This window comes from Ciconia boyciana, chromosome 16, assembly GCF_034638445.1.
Source record: "Ciconia boyciana chromosome 16, ASM3463844v1, whole genome shotgun sequence".
NCBI lineage: Eukaryota > Metazoa > Chordata > Aves > Ciconiiformes > Ciconiidae > Ciconia > Ciconia boyciana.
The window spans coordinates 9,687,451-9,710,936 of NC_132949.1; the positions used below are offsets into that span (position 1 = coordinate 9,687,451).

The following is a 23,486-nucleotide window of genomic DNA, read 5'->3' on the forward strand; positions in this document are numbered from 1 at the left end:
AAATCAAAGCAAGTGGTTTGCACACAAGCACTGCATTTGCAATTCTGATTCTCTAATAGGAAATGGCTCCCAACTGGGGGAGGGGTAGACAGGAAATATTACAGCAATGTTATTTTGTTACGCTAATTACCAATAATGGCACATACTAGGCTACCAACCACAGTCAATTCATTTTGAAAGCTATATAATAATGTTTAGGATAAGGAATTAATTTTTATAGCCACTGAAGCAGATTTACTTGTACTGTAATGCAGATTTATTACAAATTAAATTTCCTAACTCCAGAGGCTGACTTGAAGAGGCTTAGCAGGACTCAAGGAGAGACACACCCTGTTGCAAGGAGGGAATTTCAGCAGTGTCAAGGCTCACATCTTCAGGTCAAAGAGTCCCCAGACCATTATTAGCCCTTTAGCACGCACACATGTTTGAATATACTCACCTTAATGGGCAAATTCAGCCCCACAGTGTGAACATGAGCAGGACCCAGTGGGTGATCTTCATTGAGTCAACTGATTGTGAAAGGTTGGGGTTTTTGGTTCTTATTGTATGGTTTTAAGAGGTAAAATTTCAATACTACGGTTTTTTTCAAGTATAAAGAGAACTCCATAAAAGATTCATAAAGTGAAAACTTTGAAGCATAGTCAAGAAGATGCACTCAGTTTACAGAAACAACTCTGGTGTCAATCACCAAATATGAAATGATTCAGATTGTCTCTTCCACTTCCATGCAGGAGCAGTGCTGCCAGGTCAGGACTGGCTTATACAGAGCTGAAAGCAGCATTGGGCCTGAACAGGAAACCTGAACAGTGAGAGTCCATCCTTTGCAGGACTTCAGGTGTGGTCCAGAACAGGGACTGAACTTCATTTTCCTCATTAGGACCAATACTCAAGCTGGAGTCCAACTGAATTGCTGTTTATTAAATGATTGGGTTAATTTCAGTTTCTTCATCCTCTCTTGCTCATCAGCATCTGTGACCAGAGCCATCACTACCTGGATGGGAAATCTCCGAGACCTCTTCCTTCATCCCTCATGAAACCCAATGGGAAACACTTCTGATATCTAGCCATCCCTAAGAAATATTCAGACAAATACCCGTGGATGAGCACCCACCAGGATGCTTTTCAGGGTGCTGGACAAGGACTAGGCTGTGTGCAACTCCTCATCGGCAGCTTGGAAAAGGGGCCCCAGCCTGCCAATCCAACACTTGGCATTGCTACCCCCTTAAAAACCTCACTTATGCAGCCTAAGTTTTGCAATAGCTTCAGTGACAACTGGCAGTCCAGCATAGCAGCCAAGGCAGGCAGGAGGGGCTTGCAGTGGTTTTTAAACATCATCTCTACACCATCTGATCTATGTAGTCACCAAACAAAAACCTACTCAAATTCCTTAGGAGAAGGAGCAACCGAGCTGGAGTTGCTCCATATCCTCTCCTGGCTCGAAGTGCCTCCTGGCCACGTCTCCATGGGCCTCACACGCAGATGCACACATGCAACATTGCAAAGCAAATTTGACTGATACTGCTTTCACATTGCTTTTTAATGACACTTCTAGAGATCCCACCACATTAAGTTTCATCCTGGGAGGGAGATGCAGAGCAGGGAGAGTCATTAGCTTATCCCTAATGTCTGGCGAGGAGGAGGAGGAGGGAGGAGGGGTTTCCTATGCTAACTCTGCACAGGCTGATCTCCCACCAATGCTTTCTGTGCTCCTGGATAAATGAGACTTTCCGAATTCTTTCCCCACTGCAAATAAACAGACAGGGAGCCTGCACCATGCAGCTTGCACTGCCCTATTCATCACAGCATTCCAACTGTAGGTAGCAGTGATTACAGCTAATTATTGGCAGTTACCACCACTGTGCTGGTAAGTGTGTTTCCCCAATAACTTTCAGCAGCTCCAAAGCTCTTCGAGGGCTTCTCCATGCAGAAAGGCTGAAGGAAATCACTCCCTCTCTGCCCAGCAGTCAGATCCTCCTCCCAAAAGCTGTAGCCATCAGGCATCACAGTGCAAGCACTAAAAATAACCAGGAAAAACATCCCCAACCCTGTGAGCCCATAGCATCAGCGACACGCCAGGTCTGCCCTCTTGGCACAGCTAATTGACAGGGAACATCTCTAATTGGAATGACTTCTTTCTCCCTCTTGCTCCTCAAAAAGCTTATCCTGCGCTCGAGCCCGCATCCCCCTGCCCCTCCTCCAAACACATCATTCAATTCATACAACCCCCCCACGCACAACAGAAAAGCACATGTACAGCCAGTGCTTTTCCCACATATAAAGTAACACGGCAGCGGGCTGAGGGATGGAGCCTTTGAGAAATTTGTATGCCAGCCTTCCCACTATAGTAATTTCATTCTGTCTTTGTAATTGTCTGATATTACATTGTTCCCTGCCGGAAGATTAATTAGCTAGTCTTACCCTCCAACATACCATCCCTCTGCAACCCTCAAGGAAGCTGGAGTGGTGCCAAGTCGCACGGATTTGCTATTCTGGCTGGCAGCTGCTACTGTCACTGCAAAAAAGCCTCCTTTTGTCCCCGAACAGCAGTTGCTGTGCCAACTGACCCCCGCGTCCCCAGCCCTCCCGAAGCCACCGCCAAGGAGGTGGCCAAGTTTCAATGCCATGGGCTGGGCAGGGGGGGAAATGGGTGGGGGGAGAGAAGAGAAACGGAAATAAAAAAAAAAATCAAGGAAAAAATCCACACGCTCAACCCCGATCACCCCCCACACCCCAACCCTCCGCCTGGCATAATTACTCACGCTCGTTAAGCATGGCTGCATTGCGTATGCGAGTCACACGGGACAGGCGCGCGTCGGGCTGCCAGAGCGCCGATGCCGCGGTCCCGTCTAGCGGTGGGAAGGGCGTGGGCGAGACGGCATCCCGCATCCCAGCCGAGAGCCGCCTTCACGCCCTGGCCTGCCGGCAGCCTGCGCCAGGGAGGAGAGGGCAGGGGCGGGAGGGAGCATCGCCAGCCATGTCGGCTGGGGGGGAACCGCCACCCCAACCGGGGCTGTGTGCCGCAGCCACTCTTGGCAAGGAGCCCGGCCCAGCGTCGCGGTGGATCTGCCGCTTTTGTTCCCCCTCCATCTTCCCCATCTCCCCTTCCCTCCTCACACACACGCTGTGGGTGTCTCCATCTTATCTTAAGCACAGTGCTGGAGCAGATGGGATCTGCACGGGCACCAGCACACATACCCACCATCACCACCCCGCTGAGAAACGAGCTGTGGGGCACATGGGGTTGCCTTCTCCTTGGGGTTTTTGTAGAGCGGAGAAGAGTTCAAAGATGGGGAGATAAAAACCTTAAAAAATAAAGGCACCCATCTAAACTCCAATGCACACCACAAAAACGATGCTGACAAGTACATCAGCTTTCTTTCCAGCCAGTTCTTGAGAAGTTATATTCTCCTCCTAAAAGCACCACGGCAGTTAACGTTTGTTGGTTTATTTGCTGTTTTGCCCCAGCATTGCTGCACGGCCGCCCTGGCTGGCTCTCCAGCCACAGTTCCCATCAGGGCTGCGCCATGGGGTAGCACAGAGGATTTCAGCAGAGGAGGCACCGCAAGCACCAACAGGTTGTGTTTAAGGTAAAAAAAAAGGAAAGAAGAGGAGACCAGGAGCACTGCAATGCTGATAGTGACAGCTACAAGCGGAGGGGTATGCTGGACCCTTTACAGACCAACACAGATTAGCCCCAGCATCCAGCCTGCCTGTCCCCAGGACCGAGATCCCAGGACAGACCAAACCCAGCTGCTCTGTCTCCTGTCCCTCACCAAGCTCAAAGAAACATGAATTTGTGATTTTTCTTTTGAAATTCCGGCAGCTGTTGCAGCAGATCACCTTTCCCCACAAGCACACACAACCTAGCTGCACGCAGACCAGCATGTGGACATGGGGCTCCTTTTGCTGGGCACGAGAAGACGGTTTGAAACCACCCGTTACAGGGCCGCAGGAAGTGATCCCGTATTGTCATGGGGGCTAATTAAGCTCCTCCACTAAGACAGCGGATCTAGACTGTCTCAGCACCCGCCTTTGCCAGCAACCCCCCTCCTCGGGTGCTACGGAAACGGGAATTAAGCGGTGATGAATGCAGTATTAATTAATTAAGAGAAGACGCACACGAAGGGGGTGGGAGGCAGGGGGTCTTTGCTCTGTGGAAATTACCCAAGGAAGGGACGCTGTAAATTTGTTTCTTATTGTTTTTGCTCACCAGAAGGCACTGGGAGGGACTTGCGTGCCCAGGCAGCGAGACCAACCCGCCAGCACCTGGTGTGGCAGCAGGCGCGGTGCTGGAGCCACCCGTCCTCCACCATGGGGATGTATGGGGGAAGAGGAACTCAAAAAAAGGATGAGGGAGCAGAAGAGGCGCCCGCAGCTCTGCGCCGCCATCTTCTTCCACTGCAGAGGCCGAATACAAAATCAATTTTGCACACTCTGAAATGGCTGTTCAGGAAGGTTTTTTGCTCTGGAGAGGTTAATGGGGAAGCTCAAAGCAGCTGACGCCAGGGGGGACACTACTTTTCAGTTTGCACATTGAGATTGTTTACACAAATGATTAGCTAATATATTAAGCTTCTTAAAAAAGATGACAAAGCACATTGTTTAGCTTTGATTTGCATTCCCCACCCACAGTCTCCTTCACCATACACCACCCAGAGAAGAGGAAGGACTTGGCCATCATTACAGACAGCTGGGTCTTGAAGAAGGGAAACAAATGGTTAAAAAAAACCATAAATGCCTGTGGTACCCAGTGCTATTTGGCACATCCAGTCTCCCCACAGGGCTGGCACATCAGATAAAGGCTACAGTCCCCATCACGCAAACCCCTGGGGTAGCTCAGCCTGCTGCAAGATGAATTTTGGGTGGGTACTCAGCAGCTCAGGCTGGCCAGCCCCTGACCACGGGACACCCATTTTGCCAAGCCTGGCTTGGCCAGTGGCAGCAAGGCTGCAGGGAGCGGTGAGCCATGGGCTGCAGAGCTCATGTACAATGGGAAGTGCTCAGCACTGCAGCTTTCCCTCACTGCATGACTTCCCCCGCTCCTGTGGGCAGGTTGAGATTTCCGGGGTCGGTTTCTTTCTTGAGGCTGGAGACAGCCACCCCCGAGATAACCATGGCTTTGTTTCACCAACAGCAGGGTCAGAAATTCAACTGCAGACCCCATTGGGACTTCCCTGGGCTAACAGGACAGGTAACATCACTCCCTGCTCCAGAGACATTCTGGGCATCTCCAGAATCCCCTTGCCAATATCTCAAATCCAGGTGCTGACTGTTTTCTTCCTCCTTCCATCACACACATACACACTCCTGGGACCACAACACAAAGGTATGGCTATGCTTCAAGCCACTGCATAGTTTCATCCCTGGTTTTGGCCCTTGGTCTCCAAGCATCGCTGCCTCACAGGTTACACCATGCCTGCGTTGAACCTAGCCAAACAGGCTTCACTCAGAGCTTCTCCTCCACACAAACCTCCTCCTGAAGGAGCTCAGTGGGGTCATGGGGTGGGAGGTGTTTTACAGGATCCCCTTCAAACAGTAGGCTGCACACTCAGGACCTTGCACTATTTCTCCAACACAGAGTCTACATTGCAGACTCGAGTCCTACATCACTGCCACTTGGACCAGCTTTTTGGCATCCTCCAAAGATAACTCCCCTGTGTGTTTCTAAATACGCTGGCAAAGCTCTTCCAACTCCCTGTCCTTCTCTGCTATGATTTTAAAGCCACACTTCTCCTTTACTCCTTTTTCCCTGCTACAGGGATAACCCCTCCATAGCCAGGCATCACAGCAGCCCCTGCACCAGCAGCCTGGCTGTTGTTCTTTCCCTCAACTTCCTCTCTAACTCTCACCCAGGGTGTGTTATTTATATAACATCTTTTAACATTGACTTTTTCAACACACTTTTTTCTTTAATTACTTGCATTTAAAATAAAAATGCCAACCTATGTGAGTGACTGTCCTCATTACAGTTCCAGTCCTCCAACTAATTAATATCTGTTAGCTTTGGCTTATACACCAGGATGCCTAAATCCAAAATACACAAGACTGCCAACTTACTTCGCAAACAAAACCACTTGCCTTGAAGAACGAACCATGTTATCCAACTGGCTTCTGTACAATCTTACCATAACCCCTACTTTCAAGGTCTTAGGCTTCAGAGAAGGAAAGCTCATCCAGCTCAGAAGAGATTGCTAATAAATCAAAGAGGAAACCCAGAGGAAAGCAAAGAGAAAGAAGAGAAATAGAGATCTCTCCAAAAGAACGAAACACCATCAAGTGCAAGGCATGCTTTCTACCCGCTTTCTTACGCTCACAAAGGCCACCTGGGACAGATTGAGTCTGTTTAAGAAAAAACCTCCCAGCAGCTCCCAAGCAGGCTCTTCTCCAGAAGAGAGAAGGAAAGCAGGCTCTTCTCCAGCCCACAGAGAAGGAAAGTGAGCTGACTACAATATATCTCAATCACACCAGTAAACACTTTCTTTTATGGTGTTATGTTACTATAGTGCACATCAGAAAAGCCTGTACAGGAAAAAATAAAGCCAGAAGTCTCAGGAGTGCTTTTTTAGCAAGGTGACAAATAAAGGAGACATACCAAGGCGTACAGAAGAACTGGCAGGGTAGAAAGGTGGGTAGGGTACTGCTGTAAGCACCCCTGATAGCACCAGAGTGTCAGTGCATTCAGCACATCTGAAAGCAGCAGATTTAGAACTGATTAAAAAAGGAAAAGCCTTATGTAAACTAAATGCATAATTAACCTGAGAAACGCACTCGCAGAAGACATTGAGGTCATGAGAGCATTAGAGCCACAAAAACAACTCCATTGGTATAGGAAGGATGAAAACATCCACTGTTAAATTATTTGAATATTCATCTAATGCAAAGGATAAAACCTGCTGTATCCTAACCAGGACAAGCCTCCCTTCCAGGCAGATTACAGGAGGTTTCTTACATCTTCCTCCAAAGCATTTGATGCTGATGGCCAGAAAGGAGAGCCTGGGCTAGACAAGCCCCTCTCTCAGGCTTTCTGTCCAGGTCAGGTCTCTAGCAGATATAGGAGGGACTTTCCTGCTCTGCTGTGGGCATCTGAGTGGGACACTGAGGTCTGCATGAGTTACCCTTGGCTGTCTTTGCGCTTAGTTGAGAAAACCAGCCCTTACAGGGGTGACTAACCTCACCCCAAGCGCAATCGGGTGAATTGCCCTCATGAGGTGCCAGTCCCAGTGTGACCCAGCACCACGCGTTGCCCCAGGCAGCACGTGTGGATGGGGTACTCCAGCCTAGGGACCACACCAAGCTGTGCTTCTGACACCCCTCCCTGAAGCCATTGGGCCATGGGGCTTTGGGTATTTTTAAGCCTTTACAAGTCTGGGCAAGGATGTGTAGAAGTCTCCCCCTCCCCTTTTTCACCAGCTCCTCCCACATCCCTCTCACAGCCCTGCAGTTTCCTTTGCCCGTTCCCTGACTTAACATTGCTGTCAAGGTTTCACAGTGCAGAGGCACCTTACAGACCCACCCAGCTCTCCTGACTGATGTTTGGGATTCCAAGGTCTCAAAGATCTTCCTGATGCCAATCAAAATAAAAAAAAAGAAAAGCCTCCCATTTGCCAAAGTCTGTAAGCAAAACACCCACAGGCCTTGCCATCCCCTCCATTCCTGGCTTGCTTACAACTGCAGCAGCTGTTTCACATTTCCCACTTTTAAAAACTCATGGTAAATCAAGGTGTCTCTTGCCAAAATCCAGCAAGACACAGACTTCATGAAACATTTCAGAGAGACCAAGAGCTGCCTTTCCCCACACTGCCCATCTCTCAGCAGACCATGATTTAAATACTTGAGGCTCCCTTTGGAGAAAGCCAATGATGGTACCAGCAGCGTGTGCCCAGCCACCCAAGCGTGGCTCTGCACATCCAGTTTTGCTCTCATTGCTCTGCACCCAGATGTCTCACGTGCACAGCACCTGCTTGGGATCACTACAGCACCCCAGAGGGGTTTGCTGCAACGGACTCACCCAGGACAAGCCCGTGTCCCTGCCTGCCCTTGGGCAATAGCTTCAATGCTTCCAGCACACACAAACTAGGGGCACTGCCAGCAGCACCAAAGGGTCTCTGTGGGGCAGTGCCAGGCTCCGTCATCTTGTTCCAAGCAATCCAAAAACAATAAAACAGGATTTCCAAATAGTTAATTTTACAGCTCGTTTCATGATATTTTGATATAATAAGCTTGGGCACCTTGTATTCGCAGAAAGCAAATATTTTAGGGCCCCAGGCTTCACTTGTGAAGTGCCTGTCTGCCTCTTCAAGGGGTAGAAAGGCTCACTTGGGAAGGAGGGATGCCATCAGACCACCAGACTCCAAGAGAAATGAAAACACCAGGTGTCACAAGACTCCTGATAAATATAGCAGCAGCAACCATGATGCAGAGCGTGCTCAGGGCCAAGTGAAATCAAAAGCCTGATCCAAGCTCAGCTTTAGCTTGGGTTCATCCCACTGCATGGCACAGACCTGTCTGCTGCAACAGGACAAGGCAGGTGGACTCCCCTACTTTCCTCAAAGGCCTCAAGGAATGGATTATTCCAGCTATTCAGTGCATTTAAATCCCCAGCTCCCCTTACCAGTGGGTAAGGCAAGCATACAGACAGGGTGCTGGACCTCGGTGTGGGAAGGTGGCAGCCCTGCAGCTGCGGGACCTGGCGTGAAGTGGGGACTTGGACAGTGAAAGCCCACAGAGCCCCTGGCTCACAGTCCTGCAGTGATTATGGCAGTCAGGCTATATCCTTAAAAGCCTCCAGGAAAGCTGGGTTTCCATCTGTTGCCATTAACAGTTGGAGTCTGCACTTTCAGGGCAGGAAATGAAAGTCTGGAGCAACCTGGTCCTTCAAACTGGCAAGTGTGCCGAATCCTGCAAAAGGAGAGCACTCGTCATGCATTTCAGCATTGTTTCCTTCATCCTCTCTTACATAGCACCTCCCATTACATTTAAAGAGGGTTTGTGGGATAGCTGTCATCCAAATATCCATCATAAGTACCATGGAAGAGCCCTGACAAGCACAACATCCAATGTCCCTCCATTTTATTGAAAGGGAAAACTGACTGCTGATGGCAGACCAGAGCCTCTCTGAGATGCAGTCCCCCCACCTATCAAATAACAAGAAAAAACAACCCTTCCTCAGCTCAGAGGTGCTGTAACTCATACCTGACATTTGCAACATTCCTTGGCAACCCCTGGTAAAACCGTTAGCACTGGAGGGGATGCGAGGCCACGGTCTGCCACCTCACTCTGTCCATACGCAGCGAGTTACTGCCACCAGATCGCTCAACATACCAGACAGAAAATAAAATTTAACTTTCATTTGCTTTACGTTGCTTTTGAAATGACATCTTACATGCTTGCTGGAGAGGGAAGGCTACACGGTCATCAGGTCACCATGAAGATCTGATTTCCTAGAGGGACATTTCTTCCCTTTTTTTAAAAAAAAGTAACATTGCAAAGACACTTGGAGACATTTTTCCTTGTTCACATGGAGAAAAACTTGCAATCTCATGTTTATTGCATGGCACAGAAATGTCATTCATCTTCAGAACTTGGAAACAAGCAAGCAAATAGAAAAAAGTAATATTTCACATTTCTGGCATGGCTCAAGCTGGCATCATACAGAAGGCCTGATTTCCCAGACCCCAGGGCATTTCAGGTGTTTCACACCATCTGCCCACAGGTAAACCTGAGCCTTAGTAACTCCCTACGAGATGGTGCATCACCCAGCCCCTGCCAGGCCCTCACCAGCTTGCTCCAGCATTGTTTCAGCACGTTGAACCCTTGCAGTTGGAAATCTCTTTGGATCTCCAGTCATTTCTCTGGTTTCAGCTCTGCTGGTGTATTCCTTTGGTGGAGATCTATACCTTCCTTTCACAGACCTTTTAATCCACCTGCACAACATCCCTGGCACAACTGCTGATGCCCCTAAGCACCCCACTGGGAGAAGCCCATCCCTCCCCAGGGGTCCGGTCCTGCAAGCACCCTGGATGTCCAGCTCGTCTCCACAGGGATGTGCAATTGCCAAAGCAAACGGACATCCCAACTGTGGAGAGTTTCTGGAAATCAACTGCTCCTCTCTTGAGCTAGCACAGGGAGCGTAGAAATCTCACCCAGGTAACAAACGCCCATTTTCCTGGCTCAGTTTCAGTACTCCAGGCTTCTCCTCAGGTTTAGACCACCTCCCTCTAAACATCTCTGTCCTTCTGCCCTTCTCCTCTCCTTTCTTTTTGAGCATATGGAGCTTGCCCCTCTTTTGCAGATAATTTCCCTCAGACCTTGATTTCTCACTCATCAAACTTAAATTTACCTTATCCAGGTTGCAGCCAAGACGTAGTGCCAGGGACCGTTCATACTGATGGCAGACCATTTCTGTTTCAGTAACCCCGTGCTGCCAGCCCTATGCTGAATTTCCTTCCAGTGTCAGTTCAGGACAAAAGAAAGAACTCGATGTCCCATGGTCAAAGCACGGTTTGCTGGGTGATGGGTGCACATGAGAAGTCCTGCAGGGTGACAGGGAATTGGTAGCAGCAGCTAGACCCTGGGCTTGGCATGGATGGCACTACACAGGAGACAAAGATTTTGTGTTCACCTGTGCCTGGAGATGGCCATTCTCGTTTACATCTCTAAACACAGCACTCATTCTCCTGAGCATCGTGTGACCTTTACAAATTAGGGGTCAGGTTGTTCCAGCTTGGGGCCATGCTGTTGCTATTCTTCCAGAGGCATTCTACACTCAGAGCTTTGGCAAAACCCACTGCTTCGTGCATCCTCTCTGGACCGTACCCGTTAGCCAGCCACGCAGCAGAGCATCCAACAGGGAACAGGAGGAATGACTTGGGCCAGAATCTCTCCTCCACATAAAATAGGAGCACTGCCAAAGCAGCCGCCCATCAAACAAGAACCTGCCGATCCACTGGGTCCTCGTTCCTTCATCAGAGAGTCTTAAACTCGCTGAGATCAAGGGCCCTTTCATTGCTCATTCCCAAAAGCCATGAGGAAGCTGCAGATATACTATGAGCACTTAGGAGGAAAAACATTACAGCATCTAAAGGCACTTTAAATGATTTAGATACAAACTTGCCTGTAATAATACATCTATTTTGGTTAATCTCTTAGTTGCAAATCTTGAAACTCTTGAACCTGCCTCAGGCTACTGTCAGCAGCACTTCATTTAACACTGCTTATTGGGAATAACTGCTATTTCCCACTGTAACCTCCAAACCTCTTAAAGTCTCTTATTGCTTTGCCCAAATATACTTGCCTTGAGGATACAGAAGGTTTTTTCTCGCTAAGAACTATTAAGATGATTTGAACAAGCTGAATCAGAAGAGACCATTTCCCAGGCAAAGTAGCCAAGACTCAAAACACCTTCCCTGCAATATTTAGGGAGTGATTCTTTTTTTGAGCGTTTACTTGGGTTATGAAATCGAACGGCTGCACTTTGATCACTCCTCATGAGCAGAGTTGAAGGGATGGGCACGTATTCATCCTCCCAGAAAGTCGCCTGGGGTCAACCACTCCTGCCTGCACCTGGGGGAAGAGACCACCTCCCCTCCTGCACCAGGGACGCAGAGACCACGGCTGCTCCGCCATGCCCGTGTTCAAAGCTCTCTGCGGAGACTGGTGGGGGTTTAGCACCACCAATGCAGCACTTGCTTTTTAAGCTTAACCACATTTTTATTTTAGGAGAATGCAGAGCCATGGTGGGTGCTGAGCTGTGCAGTGCCCAGGCACTGCTCCAGCCTATCAGCCCTAGTGCTCACCCACTCTGGCTTGGCTCTGCTTAACAGGCTTAATTTAAATGCAACCATTCGCATTGCAGGCAGTTGGACCCTAGACATAGATAGCAATGACTATATTGATGGGCTGTCACAGCTCCAACCCCAATAACTGGTGAGGGATGCAGTAACCCTGAAGCAGGGGTGACGACCACCCTGTCCTGATGACAGAGGGAGCAACGTTAAGCAACCCCACATTTTGTTCCCAAGCAGCGACCACACACATCCCAGGTAAGAGCAGCGACAGCAGAGCAAACAGAGGTACAAGAGCCTTCCAAGCACATCTCTTAGATACGGTGCTTTTAACTATAAGATGGGATTTTTCCAGCCCAGTCCTGTGTCTGGGGCAACAAGTCATCTTTGCAGGTTTGCAGACCCCACCAATAGTACAACTCCAGTTGCCATCTTCTCTCTGCTCAGTGGGAAAAGGTCTGGCCAGTAAGTAGTTTTGACCCACATGGTGCAGGGCACAGAGAAATGGGGGACCATGACCCCAAAGAAAAGCAAACAGGCTCATACCATGCTGGCTCAGAGCACGCACAGATCTGACTTGGGATCAGCTTCTGTTCCCACCAACATGCCTGACAAAGTACTCCAGCATTAAGGGATCACAGCTCTCAGGGGTTTAGAGACTAACTCCCCCATCCATCTGCACCAAGTTTTACACAGAAGTTTTAACAAAAAAATAGTATGAAATATGTATATCTAAAGTGTGCTTAAATAAAAGTGTAGTTGTGTAGGCTCTGGCTGCTAAAGGATGCCATCTACCATATACATACACCCTGGTTTAGTAGGAACAAAAAACAGCAATTAATCCAGTCTCTGCCAAACTATAACCAGCACAGCAAGAATCAGCATGCAGCCTGCAAAGCTAAATTGGTATTGAACTTGGAACGCTCGGCTTTGGCACACCATGGTCCCTGGAAAGCTGCAGAGGTCTAAACTGTGTCATTCCAGACAGTGCTCAAAGCCTCTTTTTCCCCTCTGTGTTTCTCTGTTCTCTACTCCTGCTCTGGAGCTAACCTTTAGTCTGAGCTCAGGTTGCAGATAAGAAATACTCCACTAGCTTTAAAACAAACACTTATTTCCTCTTGCCCCTAAATAACCCACTTTGCATAACCAAAGCCAAACACTCAAAACCCACTTCATTCCTACTCAAGGCAAAGCACGTGCAGTGAGGTACCTGCACAGCCCTGGGCTTTTGGAGAAAGCTAGCCCATAGCACAAAAAGTGACATTTATACTTAAAGCAGAATAAAACCTCACTGAACCTACTTCTTCACTCGTAGCAGCTCCCAGCCACAGCTCCAGCTCTTGCAGAAGTTGCCAGCAGGACAGAGCCATCTCAGGAGCTCTGGGTCAGACCAGCCCCACACATCCCAGCTCAGAGCAAGGCTTCCCACCCAACATGCTCTCAGGCTCATCATTTCCAATAGCAAACAGCTGCTGCTTTTAAGCCCTCCGGAGAGTTTAGGAGTGGAGCACCTGCACCAGCAGCTGATAGCACTTACTGCTCTTCAATTAAGCTAATTGTGCACCAGGAGGGGAGACACCTGTGCAACCACTCGTCAGGCCACCTCCAGTTCCTTGGTCCTTGCACTATGACAATAAGATGCAGGCAAGTATCGGCACTTGCTGCAGCACCCAGAGGTGCCTCGGTGCCCAGTCAAGCCTGCAGCAGGAGCAGGGAAGCATTGCAGTGGCCCTGTGAGCACAGGAGGCTCGTAGAAAGAGTCCCTGGGCGCCTTTACCATAGCACAACTATTATTTTTGTGCTCTGTCTCTCCAGCAAACCTTGCACAGCCCAGTGTACTTTATGGCAATGCAGGAGCACTCGCTTTGTTGTCCTACAAAAGCCCACATTGCACATACACCAAAGCTGACATTTATGATCTAGCACACTGGCCTGGCTGACAACAGCAAAAAAACCTGTTTAAATCAGCTTTCTCCTGTAGCAAGAAGCACTAAGAGTGTGGCATGCTCTGCTAAAAATACCAAAGATGCCAGATTGAGGTAGGGTTAGGTGGCAAGACCAGAGCCTCCAAACCAGTGGGAAGTGTCCAGGCTACGGCTGCCGGCATGACCTCAAATCTGCCCGCTTCTCCTCCACGCCAGACTGCAGAAGTGCTCATAAAAGGAAACATCAAGCATCTGCCCCATGTCTTTTCCTCCACAGGGCTGAAAACAGGCCTGGTGCCTCTAGCTACATGTGCTGGTGGAGACAAGCCATTGCAGCCAGCCCCAGGGGAAGGAGAACAGAGCGACATGGCGGGTGCCAGAAGGAGAGGGGGCTCTGGGTGCAGAATGCACCTCCAAGGTGCCACCCCTCGTCTTACCTTCACCCATGGACGGGTCCCTTGGAGACAGCTATGCTCAACATCCATAAATCTTTATAGCTGGACAGATGGTCATTAGAGATGCTCGTTCAACCTCTTTCCAAATGCTTTGCATCTTCATCCATCAGTTGGCTTTCTCCTCTGCTAGATAAGCTCCCTTCCATTTTGGAGAGTTTCAGAAGTCATTTGCAGACATCTCAGCTTGCTTAATAATTTTGTTCCTTATTAAATATTGCTAATGATAGGGTTTTAGACTCTTGGCCATACATCCACTTTCTGTTCTAGTATAAATTTTAATCTATCTTCCCTCTTCCTTCTATTCAAGTCTTTAAAAAAAATTACTGGAATAAAAAGGAAAGCACCAAATAATTGAAAGGAGCAGCTAAAAACAGAAGGGAAGGAAAGCTGAAAAAAGTTATGATGATTGAAAAGTTAAATAAAATCAGAGGAAAGAAGGAAAAATTCAAATTTTTAACAAAATGGATGATGAAAGTATTTTTAATACAAAAAATGTCAACAGGCTGTAATTATGATGCAGGCCTATTGCACTATCATGCGCTGTTTCTCATTTGTGCAGATAAATTGGGCCCGCAGTTCTGCCTAGCTAAGTACTTTGCCAGAAAGGCCCATTCAAAATTCCGCCCGTGCACCCGGGCTGTGCTATCGCACCACGCTGAATGGCTGCATGAGTTTTCACTGGTACGTGGCAGCAGATCCCTTCGGCGAGAGCTGTTTTCCCACCCCAGATCAGGCTCTCACCTCCATGGGCTGTCCCAGAAACATCACCCCGCTCCGCTTTCCTGGCTTTTATTGGCTGGAGATGCATTTCCTCCTGTCCCTTCATCCTTACGCTAAACCTTTTCAGCCGATGTTTTCGAAGCCTAACCAATAAAATGTTGAAACCAATAAAATTACTTGTGGGAAAAAGTTTTCTAAAAAAGAGACAAAGCATAAAAGATGATGGTTTACAGAAAGCTATGAGCAGAAAACGGGAGGTTAGTGTTGAAATGCTCATGCAGACGAAGCTCTAGCAGTCTATTCTCACCATAATAATGAGCACATACATGATTAATGAAAATATTTATCCTCGTAACCCACTGCAGCAAGTTAGTATTTAATCCAGAGTTCACGTGAAAGCCCAGCCTCTCCTGGTTCCTCACCTACCTCCTGAACTCTGCAAAGTGACCTGAGATTTGGCTCTTTGGGGCTGATCTAAGAATCACGTTGGCTTTTTCTGGCTTTCTGTGTAAGTACCACACCTTTTGATCCCATAACCGCTGTCACTTGGGACCTACAAGGTTTCTTAGATAATCCCGGAGAGTCAGTGCTTTATAACTCGTCTCACTTTGATATTCAAGGCAAAGCTGGACAGCCCACACATGAAAAGACAGCCTTCCCTTTCTTCCCAGGCTTAATTTCATCTGCAAATTAAACATATCGAGACAGATATTTATAGAGGAATGCCCTGATCCTCCCGGGAGGGCTGTGGAGTCTCCAATGTGTAATTTTGCTTTAGGAATATGATTTTAATCTTGACTTTCTTCTGAGGCTGGTGGCAGAAGAGGAGAAGGGCAGGGAAGGGGGATCGCTGGCAGCAGCGCTCACCAAGCGCTTTTCTGCTCCCCCAGCAATTTAAGCCTAGGGCTAATGTGGTATAATATGGTGAGGAAGTACACAAAGGGACTAAGGTTCTTTCTGCTTCCCTGTCATTGTCCTCTGCAAAGCTATTTCAGGACACGGTTCTTAAAAGGCTACAATTTTTACTTTAAAAATAAAAAAAAAGAAAACAGGGACTGTAAACTTGCCAGCAAGAGCTTTCAGCTGTGACTTACCAAAAAAAAAAAGAAAACAAAAAAAACCCAAACCACCCCAACAGGCTACCTTTAAAAATGGTGTACAGATTAAAATAACTGCTAAGCCCTGGGTCTTGATGATTCTTTGTGGCAACGAGTTCACACATAGTCATCCATCTCCCTATATCCCAGCCCCTCCACCCCACACTGTCACTGTGGGTGGTCTCCAGCACCAAAAAGCTACAAAAAAGGAACGTTTTGGGTATGTGGTTTTTAGAGAAGGCCCACAGGGGAGGATAAAGGACAAAAGGTATCAGTCTTGCTATGGCCTGACTCCTCCTGAAATCCAGTCTTGCTGCTGTCGCTGAGCTATAGTGGAGCAGTGACTCCTGCCTGCTGTCGACACTGCAAAAGCCCCCCAGAGGGCTGGTCCGCCATCCCGCATCTCAGCTGAGCCCAAGGGATCCCGGTGGCGAAGGACCTACAGGAGCAAGGAGGTTTCTGCAGGGCAGCCTGTGAAAAAAACGCATCCTCTCTCCTGGAGCTGCCCCAGGAAAGTGAGGTGGGCACTGAGCTGCACCATGGGCAGCTGGGGACCCTGTGCTGGGGGCCTCGTACCTTGGGAACAGTGGGGTCCGCCCCATCAGACCTGTATAGCCCCCGTGAATCTTTGTGAGCCTCATGTCCTTCCTGCAGGAGGCAGAGCCAGTGCACGTGCCCGCGCAGGACCAGCCGCGGCTGCACGAGAGCCCCGGGGTGACTTCCCTGGCTCACCAAGAGATGGGGACCCAGCAGCCCAGGCTGAGCCCCAACAGGCACCGAGGGCAAAGCTACAAACTCCTGTACACAGCAATTGCCTTTCTTCTGTTTTTCCAACTAAAAATTTTCTTTTTGATAAAGAGTGACTTACTGCTATTCTTCTTTTGCACAATATCACTCACTTAAACCTCCATTGCATTGCACACACATGTCTACAACAAATTTTGCTGCTGGGATCCCCACTAAGAGGCTCCGGCTTGGCATACTGATTCGTTAGTGCAGGGTTGGTTGTAAGGACTGAGATGTTGTGTCGTGCTGCTGTTTGTAAGGGCTTGGTCGGGATGCCCGGGCCCATCACTGCCAGCCCCCGGGCAGGGCTTGGGCACGCCTTGCAGGGTTATTTGTGATGGGAATAGTTCGGGGGGGAAAACTTGCAGAAAAGATGGTTTCAGTAGTAATAAGAAGAGGGACTTTGGTACATTACTGCATGCTATGAGGTATGTCTTTAAGCTTCAGTAAACTTTTGGAGTCCCTGGGAAGCTGGTAATGTGCCTTCGAAGGAAGCATGACTTATGAAATCACAGTTTTTAGCTTAGCTGGGTACTGTTAATGAGAAAATATCATGGGCTGTGGGTGGAAGTGTCCTGAATCCCATAATTTAGGAATAAATTATTGTTTTCCTAAATGAATCAACACGGTGCAATACTGCTCCTAAATCAGGCTGACGGTGAGAATTATTTATTAATTTGTATAGGACCAGGCACAAGCTCAGCCAAATACATGCAAACTGAACTGTAGCAAAGAGTTACAAATGTCAACTTGCTGCGGATGCGGAAGAAAAATTCTTGCTGCGGTTTTTTGAGAAGGAGCAGGCAGGCTGGGGCCAGCACCTTGTGCAATGGAGGTGGTGTGAGGAGGTGGCACAGAGGTGGAGATGGAGGCACAAATCCTCCTTTCTGCTGGAGCCACAGCAAAGATGATCAAAAAAACCCCAGGCTTTCAACTGCAGTGCAGCAGCTTCACAGTAATTAAAGCTTGAGATCACCAGCTCTGCCTATGCCTGCTGCAGCCCAGCTTGCACATCAAAAGGAGATGTTTCCCATGAGGACATGTCCCACGTCACTGAATTCAGGTTTTGATGAGCACTATGGGCTGGCATGTAAGAGTGGTGAAAAGTCCCTTAACAGCTCATACGGAGCAGGTGATGACACATCCCCCTCAGGTACCCCGGGCTTGCAGTGACTTGGTGATGCCTTACTTTTTGGGTAGCACAGGCTCGTCTGAAGGGACCATCCCTGGAGCAGGGGGTGGCCCTTTGGGGCAGAGCAGGCTCCCAGCTCCGAGGGCTCGGGCTCTGCGGGTACCACGCAGCCGCGGCTTCCCCTCCTGCCGGCACCTGGCCTCCTACCCGGGGAGGATTTATTCCTCCCTGAACAGCTCTCCAATGACGTTATTAATCAGGGAGATGGACAAGTACAACACAGTTTATTGTGCGCTGTGGATGAGTGATAAGTCTGGGTGCCGATGCCTGGGATAGCAATCAGGGGAGGGCGAGCGAAAGGAAGAAGAGGGAAGAGCAGCATTGTGGGTAAATATGTGTGCTTCTGGTGGTGATTACCCTCCAAGTAATTAGTTTTTAAATCAGGCAGACATTTCAGGAACTACTCACTATGAGCTGCTTTATTTATTTATACTCCCTTTTATTCTTATTATTTATAGTCATCCTCTTTGGATGGGGATGCTTTCTGGGTTGGGCTGGTCAGGTGGAACTGAGACCCACCTCCAGCCCAGCCAAGCAGCCGTCTCCTCCAATGCTGCCAGGCACCCCGAGAACCCGGCTGTGCTGGGGGGTCCTCCTCTCTCTCCTGCAGCCAGGCGAAGGGGAGCGAGTGCCCGTTTGTCGCTGCGGAAAGCCGTGCTCAGATCGGTAATTAAACTCTCACTCATCTTCATTTCCCTCATTTGTTAAAGTGAGGCCACTCAATAAGCCATTAGTGCAAGGCCCTCTCTGTCAGCTACAGCATCGTTAGGCAAATTTCCCTCCGAGACAGCTTGGGAGGGTACGGGCAGGGGAAGCAGCCCCTTGCCTGCCTCCTGGTCTGCCCAAACCCTCCCCTTCTGCCCCCCTTGCAGGTCACTCCTGCCCTACGGCCATGGCTCTGGGAGGGGGAGAGGATTTTGCAATGGCAAACCCTTCCCCCAGCTGGGATTTTCCCACAGCACCACACAAACCCCTGCTCCATCAGAGCATCTGGCGTTGCTGCTCTCCCTTTGCCAACCCCACCTCTCCAGAGCTTCGTAACATCTGGAAGCCATTCCCCGCACCATTCCCATGAACAGACCTCCGACCCGCCGAGCTCCTTCTCTGGGCTAAATAAAAGCCGCCCTTATTGCTGAGCTCGGGAATTTTGCCTGCCTTCCCCTCACCCCAGCCACAAACCGTTTCTCAGTCTGTCACCAGGAGACCATCTGGCTGGAGAGCCCCAGAGCATCCTCTGCCCCATCTCCCTCCATGGGCACGGTCAGATGCCGGCATCGAGGAAAGCTGCAAAAACCAGACACCAGCACAAGAAAAGCCCACCATACGGGGAAAAGCTGCTGCAGACTTGCCCAGAAGCAAAGCCATGGCCCATGTTTGTAATTACTACAACTACGTGTTGATTCCCCCCCCAAGAGCTTTTGCTCTGGGTCTTGCTCCAGTTACAATAACGAGAACACCTTGATCTCGCTGCTTCTCCCCAATAGCCTCATTTGGTAGAGAAGAGCTGTGGGCGAGGAGTGTCTGAGCTAAAGGAACCTCAAAACTGCAGTATAGCACAAAAAAAAAAAAGGGTATTGCTAGGGATGGATTTAGCATTGGGGAAAAGGGGGGGCCCATCAACAAACTTTACTACACACCTCACTGGATGCCGTACAAGATGAGCTGATTCACTGCTCTGAAACCCAGGTGCCTGTCCTTGTACTCTACACATCCGTAGGAACCCAACTCAACCCAACCCAACCTGACTCTGTCCTGTTGGTTTTGTTTTCATATAGTTCCAGAATCTCAGAGCAGTTGAGGTTGGAATGGACCTCTGGAGGTCATCTGGTCCAACCCCTGCTCAAGCAGGGTCATCTAGAGCCAGTTGCCCAGGACCATGTCCAGATGGCTTTTGTAAGATGTAAGATACAGATTAAAACACCAGACTGGATGGTGTCTCATCTGCAACACCAAGGAAGAATGTTGTTTTCAGGAAGGCGAGTCCTCAAAGTGAAGCCACCTTCCAAGGGCACAAGGGCAACCCTGCGGTCGTGAAAGGTTTTGAAGACCATCTGCCTGCAAAGCCAAAGCCACATTTGTGTGAAAGGCAAGCTGCTCCCTGCCCTTGAACTAGATGCAACCCACTTCTTAATAAAAATACCAGCAACTACAGTGGAAACAGCTTCACCATGAAAGCAGAGGGAGGGGACCCATCTGCCTCCCTCGGGATTTGCAAGGACACAGAGGCCGTGCTGGCTTGGTCTCCAGGGCGCTCAACACCAGCAGCTCCAGCATTTTGTAGAGTACCTGGGGCAGATACCTGAGGTAGGAAGAGTTAAGGGCGTTAGGAATACATAAAACCTTCACCCCAAAGTGGGCAGAGCACAGCAGCTCTGGAGCTGGACTCTCCCGTCACCCTCAGCCCCGCAGGGTCCATGCAGCAACAACCACACCGTGGCTGAGAACAGACATTTCCAAACAAGCCTCCTTCTATTTGCGTTCGAAACATTTATTTTGGGAAATACATATTAAACACTATTATTTATACAAAAATGGACTAAATTTGTCATAATGCTTATAACCCCCAAAAGGCCATTTTAATAGATCTGGATGAAGTTTTTTTTTAATGTATTATTTTCTTTTTTTCTTCAAAAAAAAAAAAAAATCAGGTTACAAAGGAGAAAGCGGCGTGTCTTGCTTGGCCCAGCTTGAGATATCGACTAGAGGGAAAAAAAAGTTTAAGATGACATTTGCAGAAGTGCCTCACACAAGAGATTTTCTCCCCTTTCATAGTCTTTTTTTAACGCTTGAAATATATATATTTTTTCAGTTAATACACTTTTTTGGTTTTGTTTTTGCTAAAATATAGCAAGTCAGCAAGTAGATAGTTGTTCTTCCCCAACAGCTCTGTTGTGCTGTCGCCAGGGGGGAAACATGAGTTAAGGGGGAGAGCGGATTCTCCTTGCGATGCACCCCCCTACATGCACCCCTTTGGCTGCCGGGGGGGGACGACACATGTGTGGGGAGCCCCTGCAAACCCTCCGCTGAGCAACGTTATCTGGGCATCCCCACCAAGATAAGAGCAACCTCCTCCTTCCACCTGGTCACCTGTGTGAAGGTGGCTCTGGCCCCCATGGAGACCATCAGGTCAGCTCTGCAGGCACCTTCCAGCGCTAGAGGATGGGGCATGCTGCCATTTTAGCATGTGTCCCCCCAAAAAAGGGTGATTTGCAGAAACTTTTATCCCTTAGAGAGGATATGGAGACTGACGGAGCGGACAACAGAAAGGCAAGCAGAGCTGGGGCGGGGGGCAGGACTGCAGAGCTCTGCTCCAGGACCACCCGCTCCTGTGTCACGGAGTTATTTAACCGACCCCCTCGCTGCGTCTTATTTACTGGAATTGAAAGAGGAGGCGCAGGGGGGCAGAGCAGGGGGGACCGCGGGGCACAGCACCCGCAAATGCTGGCCCAGCCCTCCCCACGGCTGCAGGGCTCGATCCGCACATGCACAGTCCCCTAGCACAAGGACTAGCAAAACAGGGGAGCGTGTTACATGTACACACATCACACAGGGGATCCAAAACATAAAAAAAAAAGTAATAAAAAATACCCAACAGCCTCCTCTGACGTAGGGAAAAGCCCGAGAATCACAAGGGTCAGACAGGACAACTCTCCGCCTCCCACCACCGCTTTGCAGAGACGTTCCACTCTCAGCCCCCTTTGGACAAACATACTCCGAGCCTTCAGCGGAAAAAAACCCACCCAACTGAATGAAAAATAAATATACAAGTGTTCCCAGGACATCAGCCACATCTGTGGTCCAAGGGAGAGGGAAAAGGAGTCTCTACAAAGTGTCGCAGGCCTTTTGCAGGCTGCAAAGACAGACAAGGCAAACCCTCACTCCCCTCTCCCACACTATTGCAAGGTAACAGTCTGAAAAGGCACTTCTCCCAAAGCAGGTCGCTCTGCCTGGCCGGGGGTCGGTGATAGGTGAGGTGACACCTAAACACTCCCAGTTTATTGCATGTAGGCAGGGTAGAGGGGTGGGGTTGGGGGCTGGCGGGTCCCAGAGGGCTGCAGAGGGCTCAGAGGAGGCGGCAAGAGACAAGGATGGCACCGTCTGGCTCTCTTCATACCACCGTACCTTGCTTCCGAAGGCTACATTCACCTGGAGAAACCTTTGCCTTCAATGGACGGAGAAGAGCCTCTGCATGGAGGGGCAGGCAGGACTCCTAGGGGCACCCCAACCCCGCCGGACCCGCGGATCTGCTCCCCCAAGCTTGGCTGTCGGGCCAGTGCTGGGGGCCAGCAAGAGCCCGACCTCCGTGGGGGACGGTCCCCAGCCCAGGGATGCTGGACTGGGGGCTGAGAAGAAAACCCGTGCCACAAAGCAGGGGGGATGAGCGGTCACCCCGCTCAGCACGACAGAGACGGCGTCTGGTTATTTGGTCAGTTAACATTGGCAGGGGGTTGGGGGTGGGAAGAGGGACAGTGGCAGAGGATTTATATAAAAATAAAGGGGGAAGAGGGGAGAAATAGCGAGCGTGAGCGAGCAAGGTCCTGGCTACGGAGCGAGACGGTTACATTTCGTTAGCCACCAGCTCTTTGTCGGTCACGCCGTTGGAGAGTGAGCTCTGGCCCTCGTTCAGCCTCTTGACCCTGTAGGCTTCGAAGTGGATGTTGCTGGTAATATCCTTTATGTTCTGCATGTGCGTCCTGCAGGAAAGGGAGACAGGGGCAATCGCACCTCGCTGGGCACAGGTTCGGCCAGCCCAGCCTCTGCCACCCCAACCCTTGCACCCCCCAACCTCTGCTTTCAAACACCCCCTCCAGCCCAAATTTCCCCTCCTGCTTTACTGGTTAACAGTATCTTTAGGGCACAGGAGGGAAGCAAAGGCAATTATGGGCAGCCGAGACCAGAACCCTTCGCTGGTACCAACAGCCTGTGCTTGGGTATGCAGTTGCCCTGGCTGCGTAACACCCATCCGGGAAGACCCCAGTCCTGCAAGTCCCTGGGATCGGGCTTTGTAGCCCCGCACAACTCACATGCGCAGAGTTTATCTTGCAGCCAAATTTAGGAGGAGCCCAATGCCCCCTCCAGCGAGCCAAGGGGGCTCAGCCTCCCATTCCCCTGCAGCAGGGATGCCTCTTTCAAGAGGTACCAGCGATCGCCCAGACCCCCAACGGCATGATCCTGGGACACAGGAGGATGATGTCTTCAGACTGCGGGTAGGACCTGGGGCTGATGAGGGATCACTAAGGCCAAAAGGCTTCCCAGCTGCTTGCAAGGGAGCTGGAGCCACACTTCACGCTACCAGCAATCCTGGAATCTGTCCTGACCCACCCACTGCTCCCTTCCTCCCTTAACTCAGCACTGTAGCTGAGAAAAGTCCCCTGAAGCCATGTCCCATTGAGTGGGGCCATCCCTCACAGAGGGGCTGCAGCATTGCAGCAGGCTGGGAAGGGATGGATGGAGGGAGGGAGGGAGGGAGGGAGGGAGGGATGAGCAGAGCGAAGCAGCGGCTGCTTCAAGCTGGGCTGGGCTCTCCC

The 23,486-nt window shown here is 49.8% G+C and overlaps 1 protein-coding gene across 6 annotated transcripts in view; it reads right to left on the reverse strand.

Annotated features, from left to right (window-relative positions):
• Positions 1–20,571: 20,571 nt before the first annotated feature.
• The window catches only part of SEPTIN9 (septin 9), a 147,359-nt gene continuing 144,444 nt past the window's right edge, over positions 20,572–23,486 (reverse strand). For all 6 annotated transcript variants that reach the window (XM_072880670.1, XM_072880674.1, XM_072880671.1 and 3 more), the window contains one exon: positions 20,572–22,652. In XM_072880670.1, the coding sequence (XP_072736771.1) occupies positions 22,517–22,652 (136 nt within the window). In that variant the 3' untranslated portion in view covers positions 20,572–22,516. The remainder of the gene's footprint in view (positions 22,653–23,486) is intronic.